Source organism: Rhinopithecus bieti, unplaced genomic scaffold (genome assembly GCF_001698545.2).
Source record: "Rhinopithecus bieti isolate Rb0 unplaced genomic scaffold, ASM169854v2 scaffold_18354, whole genome shotgun sequence".
Lineage (NCBI taxonomy): Eukaryota > Metazoa > Chordata > Mammalia > Primates > Cercopithecidae > Rhinopithecus > Rhinopithecus bieti.
In genome coordinates, this window is record NW_016809835.1 from 4,999,293 (window position 1) to 5,007,465 (window position 8,173).

At 38.0% G+C, this 8,173-nt stretch overlaps 1 protein-coding gene across 5 annotated transcripts in view; it reads right to left on the reverse strand.

Annotated features, from left to right (window-relative positions):
• GFM2 (GTP dependent ribosome recycling factor mitochondrial 2) overlaps positions 1-8,173 on the reverse strand; it is a 51,200-nt gene that overhangs the window by 10,894 nt on the left and 32,133 nt on the right. For 4 of the 5 annotated variants that reach the window (XR_001888879.1, XM_017890571.1, XM_017890572.1 and 1 more), the window contains 3 exons: positions 7,306-7,495; positions 3,269-3,345; positions 538-676 (listed from right to left, as the gene is read on the reverse strand). Coding sequence is in view for 3 of the 5 variants with exons in the window: in XM_017890571.1 (XP_017746060.1) it covers positions 538-676; positions 3,269-3,345; positions 7,306-7,495 (406 nt within the window). In the remaining 2 variants the exon portion in view is untranslated. Of the gene's footprint in view, positions 1-537; positions 677-3,268; positions 3,346-7,210; positions 7,496-8,173 lie in introns of those variants that run through there. The other variant, XR_001888880.1, reaches the window with a different exon arrangement.

Genomic DNA, 8,173 nt, shown 5'->3' on the forward strand with positions numbered 1-8,173 from the left:
CCTGTCCACATTTTCTTCTTGGGGTGAGTAGCAATAATTGTTGTCATGTTTTTTGGCTTAAGGGAACCAAATTAAAATCATATGTAGAAAATTATGAATTTTACATTTGGGAACTGAAGTATAAAAACTATACTTTCTCAAGATTACTATCAGCATAGAATAATCCTATTTATTAAGTACTGAAACTGACTTTCTACTTTTACTTTATAGAGTAAAAATAACACATTGACTGCAAATTCTTAGACTAGTTCTGATAGTGAGGACTGGGACAAGCCATCGACTTCAATGGCTTACTCTATTCCATGACCACTGAAAAGCACATTTGGTTGATGAGTGGTCATCCAGGAGATGTTATGGGTGATAATGAAATAGGGTTTTCTGTATTCAAAACAAAATCTTAAAAAACAAAAAAAAACCCCACATACATAAAAACCATCTCCTCTGATAGAAGACATGAGTGACTGTGAACACTGCTTTAAGCAACTAAATAGAGAAAGACAGAGAGAAAAAGCAAATCCTAAATGTTTTACTTTTTACCTGTGGCACAAACTGAGTTTAGGATGGTCTCTCGATATGCCACCTGGAGTGGCCCAAGATAGGTCTCCAGTCCATATTCCCTCTTGATTCGATCATGAATAATCTCTATATGTAACTCCCCCATACCACACAGAATAGTCTGGTTACCAGAGGAAGGAAATAAAAGATTAAGGGTAAATTATATTTATTGCAGAACACTATATAAAAATATGATGTTAATATATATTTATTTTCATTAATTAGTTTCCTTTGTAATTCTTTTTGCCCAGGGGCTCTTACATCAAAACATTGCTTTTGACTTTTCTGACTGGAATAATGAACCAATAAAAAGTGAATTACTTAGCCATTCTCTCCTCCTTCTTTGATAGTTAAATTATCTGCTGGGCAAGTGGCATCTGGCTAAGACTAATGATGCCAACACTTAGCTAGATACCAACATTTCCCAACCACAAAGCCAAATTTCTGGCCAGTGGAAGATGAATATAATTGATGTGGACAGCTTCTGGGTGGTGCCTGCAAGAGGGGAGTAAAGCCCTTTTCTTAACGAAAATGTAGGCAACTGTCATGACACGAGAATGAGGGCTATACCTTGTAAATGGGCGGAATAACCTTTCTCCAAAACCTTTCCCAACATCATGGGCATTTCCCAACCATCCACGGCACTTTACAGCTTTGTAAGCAGTCAAAACCTTTGGACTAGCTTGAACCTTCATATGAGGGAGAAACTGACTTTTATCTTTCTTGAACCAATGAGGACTAAAGGTATTAGTGTATTAGCTTGGATCTGTGGAAGGGACTGGAGACTAAAGGTCAACGACATGGACAGTATGTGATCAAGCCCCAATAATAATTCTGGCCACCAAAGGCTTGGGTGAGCTTCCCTGGTTGGCAATACTCTGCCAGGAGGGTAACATGTCCCCGAGGATAAAGGAAGCATTGCAAAGGTTTAAAACCCTCCCAGACTTTGCTCTATGTGTCTCTTTGGCTGATCCTAATTTAAATACTTTTGCTGTAATAAAACTGTAATCACAAATTTTAAAAAATCACTTGGTATAGGACTGCTATACTTCAAGTTACAAAGTGAACTATTTGGGGAAAATAGTTGTAAAATAATACAAATAAAATGACTTGCTTATAGATATCTGTACATATATACTTACAAAAACATATTATGCTGCATAACACAACACAGCAGAAGAACACATGTTTGAGTAAAAAGTGTGAAAGGCACAGGCGCTGTGGCTCATGCCTGTAATCCCAGCACTTTGGGAGGCCAAGGCGGGCAGATCACCTGAGGTTGGGAGTTCGAGACAAGCCTGACCAACATGGAGAAACCCTGTCTGTACTAAAAATACAAAATTAGCTGGGCATGGTGGCGCATGTCTGTAATCCCAGCTACTCGGGAGGCTGAGGCAGAATTGTTTGAACCTGGGAGGCAGAGCTTGCAGTGAGCCAAGATCGCGCCACTACATTCCAGCCTGGGCAACAAAGCGAGACTCTGTCTCAAAAAAATAAATAAAACTGTGAAAGGCTATTCACCAAGTTTTCAGTGGCTACCCTGCAGAATGAGATGGAGGAACTGAAAAACGGACTTAATTATTTACTTGGTAGATTTGTGTATTATTTGCTGTTATTTTAAATGTAGTGCCAATTTTTATTTCATTTATTTTTACTTACTTTTTTCAAGACAGGGTCTCGCTCTGTCACCCAGACTAGAGTACAGTGGTATGATCAGAGCTCACTGTGGCCTTGACCTCCCTGACCTCCCAGGCTTAAGCAACCTTCCCACCTCAGCATCCTGAGTCGCTGGGACCACAGGTGCATGCCATCACACCTGGCTAATTTTATTTTATTTTATTTTGTAGAGACAGGGTTTCCTTATGTTGCCCAGGCTGGTCTTGAACTCCTGGGCTCAAGCGATGCTCCCAAAGTGCTGGGATTACATTTCGATTATTTAAATAATCGATTTTTTAAAATAAAACATTTCTGTTTTAATTACGATTATCATACTCTTCAGTATCAATTAAACTAAATTACTACCTCATTTGGCTGGCATTTTGGGAAAATAAAGTACTCCATGCTTTCCAGGTTAACTATGTCAGTTTATCCTTTTTAAAGACAAATTTATAAACTTTTTAAGAAACTCCTTCTAAAATCTTATATAAACATCACCCTATCCTCCTAAAAAGAGGATGCAGAATGTAATTTAATCTTTTCTTGATGAATCAAAACATCTGTTCTACTGTGCTATATTATACAGCGCAGTTCTGCACCTACTTTAACACTCTACTTCCTCTCACATTGTTACACTGTAGTCTATCACTTCTCTCCCAATTTAGGTGTTTTACTGTCTTCAAAAGCACCTTCCAATCCTCCTCCTAATATGCTTCTTTTATAAACCTTAGCATAAAAGGCTCAAGGCTTTGTCTTGATTAAACCTTATTTCAAAATTTCACAAAAAGCTGTCTTCAGGAGGGGTAAAAAATGTTGGAGAATAGTTTATATATGTGAAGTGTAATTAACTACATAGAGATTAAGGAAAATGTGCTTATTTAGCTTGATAGTCAACATAAAAGCAGAAATTAGTATTATGAGAGAATTTTTAAAAGGCTTTTCTTTCGGGGCACAGACTTAATCAGTGCTTTAGACAGACAGACATAGACACACACACACACACACACACACACTCTCTTATAGAAAGGCTTCTGGAGTGAAGCAATAATATACCTACTTGTCCAGAGTCAGGATCTAGCCTCACTTTCAAACTTGGATCTTCACGCTGAAGACATTTCAATGCATGTTCCAAATCTATGGGATAAACAACTGTTATATTTACATTTCATTTTTTCAAAATAATTGTATGTTCTAGTGGGTAAAATAGATGGATAAGCAAACAAATTTTGAAAAAGAAATTTCAACCAGGTGTGGTGTCTCACACCTGTAATCCCAGCACTTTGGGAAGCTGAGACAGAAGGATTGCTTGAGCCCAGGAGTTTGCGACCAGCCTGGGCAACATAGCGAAACCACGTCTTTAACAAAAAAAAAAAAAGAAAAAAGAAAAAAGAAAACTTCAAACAGTCATACATACTGCAGAGACAAAAATAAGCTGACATAATAAGGATGGGAGGCTACTTGAGATTGAGTGGTCTAGGAAGGCCTCTCTGGGGTGATTTAAGTAAAGACAGAAATGAATACACAAACTATAAGCAAAATCCTGAAGAAAAGGAATCCCAGATAGAGAGAATGGCTATACAAGGAACAATGTGCTGTTGGGAAAAAGAGCAAGAAAACTAGCAGCTAGAGATCAGTGGACAAAAGGAAGAATAGCATCAGATGAGGAAGGAGATGTGTGGCAGGGATCATATCATGTAAGGTCTTGTAGGCCATGGTGAAAAGTTTCAGTTTGCACTGCGAAGCCACTGAAAGGTTTTAAAAGGAACAGTAACATCATCTGATTATATTTTCCAAAGATCAATTTAGGAGCTGACAAAAAAGTAAAATGCTTTCAGAAAAACTGGCAATAATGAAGTGCCAAAAGGAGGCTAAAATTACATCATGAATAAACAGGTATTAGGATAACTCTATGATGATAAATTATCACAACCACAGAAAAAATAATGTATATTTTAGATGGTATTAAGTATGCCATCTAAAGTGATATTTTAATACACTCATGTATACTCTACCTCTTTTTATAAAAGAAATATGTTAGAAGTTCCACAGACAAAGTGTAGCTAAAGAAAAGAGCTGAGCACTGGATTAATGAGCTAACCTTATCAGTCACACATTCAAAGTATCTTAGGTATACAAATCAGGCATTTTAGACCCACACTATCCAAATGGTAACCACTAGCCATTTGGAGGTATTAATGTTATTAACTGCCAAGTGCTGTAAATGTAAAATAAACACCAGGCTTCCAAGACTTACCATGAAAAAAAGAATGTAAAATATCTCAGCAATACATTTTAATATTGATTATATGCTGAAATAATATTTTGATATACTATGAAAACTTATTTCACCAGTTTGTTTGCTGTGGCTATAAAAAAATTTTACATTATATATGTAGATCACATTATATTTCTACTGGACAATACTGTTCTAGACCCCTGACATCCCAAAGTGGGCACCAAGGGCCAGCAACACTGGTAACACCTGGAGTCTGACGGAAATGCAGAATCTTAGGTTCTGGACCTACTGAGTCAGAGTCTACATTTTAACAAGAATCCCAAGAGATGCGTATGCATGTTCAAGGTTAAGAGGCATTATTGTAGATAATATTTTATTTTAAGCACATACAGATACTCAAAGACAGTACATGTGTATGACACTACGTGACTTTCGGGATAAAAGTAACTACTATAAAATAAATTCATTTAAAAATATTTACAATGTTAGCATTGTAACAGGTATCAAGGGTTATAACTGGACTATGGGGTAAGTACAATAAAAGCACAGAAAAAGAAACATGTAGATCTGTCTGAAAGAAGTCTAAGTAAGGGAGCTTTGGTAAATCCCTTCCTCTTGGGGGCTCAGGACCCCTAAGCTAATGCCCATTAATGAGACTTTGGATACCAAACTTTTTCTCCTAAAGTAGTTAAAGGCTTGAATTCTTAGGTGCAAAACTGGCTGGTGCAATTTAACTACAAGCCCACAATTTGAATTTAGGTGCTCATGCTGCATCTGAAATATAAAATGACTCTCAAATATATTTCAAAGAATCCATGGGTTACTTTGCTTGGGCAGCCCCTGCTGTTCAGTGCCTGGTCACTCCTGATATAACCAGCTTGGTTAACTTTGATAATTAGGCAGCCAGATTCATCACCACCCGATCCTTTTCCACTAGAGTAAAAACTATACCTGACTGGCCTCAGAGCATTTAAAGTAACAGAAAACTGTTGTTAGGCCCTTTTAACTTAAATGCTGTTCCTTCACCAAAGTGGACACAAAAAGACTCAGTTTCGGTTTCCTTCGGTCCTGGGGGGCTGTCTTACATCTATACTCAGATTTCTTTCATGTGAACTCCATCTGGGGAGGTGAGCAACTGTAACCTCTACTGGGCTATCCCTTTCTCCCCACAGGGTCCTCAGGAAGACAAGGGGAGGCAACAGAGATTGCTTTTTTTCTCCTATAATCTGTGAGTCCAACTTGTTTTCAAAGGAAAAAGAGCTTCTAATGCCACCTCTAGAACCAGAAGGTTTGTCCTTAAACAGTCTAATATAGGAATTCAGTGAGAGCCTCATAAAGTGTGATGCTTGAGATGAGACCTAAAGAAAGGGTAAACAGGGTCGGGTGCGGTGGCTCACGCCTATAATCCCAGCACTTTGGGAGGCCGAGGTGGGCGGATCACCTGAGGTCGGGAGTTTGAGACCAGTCTGACCAACATGGAGAAACCCTGTCTCTACTAAAAATACAAAATTAGCCAGGAGTGGTGGCGCATGCCTGTAATCCCAGCTACTCAGAAGGCTGAGGCAGGAGAATCACCTGAACTTGGGAGGCGGAGGTTGTGGTGAGCCGAGATCATGTCATTGCACTCCAGCCTGGGTAACAAGAGCGAGACTCTGTCTCAAAAAAAAAAAAAAAAAAGAAAGGGTAAACGTTTTCCAGGCAGGTAAGTTCATGGGCTACTATTATAGTGCAAGAAAGAACAGAAGAAAAGAAATAGCGATGCAAAAAAGAGTACAGTATCTTCAGGAAATCACAATTACTTTACTGTGGGAGCATAACGTGTGGCTAGGTACTATAGTTTTATTTTTCTTTAGGTTAAAGAAGAGAGTCAAAAGGAAGGCGGAAGTTTCAATAAATGAAGCCAGACAAGAAGGCGGTGGCAAAGGCTACTAGCAGCCTTCCACTCTACTCTGCTGCCGCCTACTTAAAAGGCTGCTTTTACCAGACTTCCTTCCAACAGGTGGCCATATGTCTCAGTGCTGGCCAATGACACAGAAGAAATCTTAAGAGAAAAGGGGTATATCTTCTTCCTTCCCCTTACTCCTTTCTGTTGTCAGCAACTCCAAGGTGATACCCGAGGCTGCAGGAATTATGCACTCAGATAAGACAAAAAGATTAGAGCCTGGATCCCTGACAACACTGTGGAGGCACTCTAATCCCTGGCTACCAATTCAAGGCTTCTGTTATGAGATAGACAGAAATAAATTTTTGTCTTATTAAAGCAATTGTTATTTGGAGGTTTTCTGCTATATGTAACCCAATCTAATTGGAAATTATAATTGGAATCATGGGCTTTACATACCACACTGAAGAGTTTGGGTGTGTGCTAGAAGTAATGAGAAGCCACTGAAAAAATCTGAGCTAAAATGCTAAAGAACAAAGTAACAAACAAAAGTTCAAACGAGGTTATCCACAGTATACAAATTTCTTCATTGAGTTCTAGAGGTTGAGGTAGAAAACAAGGTAAAACAGCATTTTTATACATGATGATGAGAAAATGAGTGGGTTATGAATCAGTTACTGTCTAATCTAATATACTAGAAGGGCAGTTCTAAGACCAGTTACTTAGAATCCCATAGATAGCACTACAAGAGTAAGGAAGAATATGAGAAGAATGGCCAAGAAATAAGAGAAAAAAATGAAGGCATTTGTAAAAATCGAAACATCTTAAAAAACAAGACCAACCACAGGAAATGTTTACCAATATATTCAGATAAAATTTACCTCAATCACATAAGAAATCTCTTGAGGGTATATTGTAACTATTTTATATAAATTATCAGAGCACTAATTAGTTGACACACTAGGACCATTTATACCTGGCTGCTTAGACACTGACGGGGGTTCTATGGTACAGAAGAAAACAGGTTCTGGAATCTCCACTCCAGCCAATAAAACTCTCTCTGCTTCATTGTTTTGTCCGTGCTTCTTTTCTCCCTCCCTTTCGGCTCTACGAGCTGCAGCTAATGCGCTGGACTTGGATGAGACAATGGTGTCTCCAGTAGCAGTCTGCAAGCAAACAAGATGACTTGGAACAAAAGTGGCATTTAGCAAGTGCTCATCTTCCACCAAGAATCACAATATAAGAATTTTTTTTGTGGCACTTTCTTTCCATCAGACCTTAAAAGATAAATAAAATTCAAAAAGCTCATTAATAACTGCGTAAGTAAAGCTAATTTAACTTGCATAAGAATTCTATCCAAAATATTATTGTAATAAATTCTAACAAACAATAAAACACACACACATACACATTCAAAATTATTTGGCAAAACAAATGTACCTTCCTAAATTTTCAATCGTAACAAGACAGGTTAGGGAGAAGTCCATTAGAGTGTTCTACCACCCATAAGAATTTATTCTTTTTTACAGAAAATCTCCTATTAACTAAAATAATTAACCAGAATACCCTTAACTGTGCAGATTGCTGGCTTCCATGTAGAGCCAGTTATCTTTTAAAAACTGTAATTTCACTTTTAAACTTTTATATTGTGAAATTCTGTGCCAGTTTCCTTCTCTGTAAAAACAATCCTACTAGAGCAATAGTCCCAACGTATTTGTAGAGCTCCTTCAAATACATACAAGGAGCTCCTGCCTTCAGGGAGATAGAGGGGACATTCCAAAGTCCAGTAACCAGTCAAATAGGAATTTTCTACTGAAGGATTTTCTTTTTTTTTTTTGAGACGG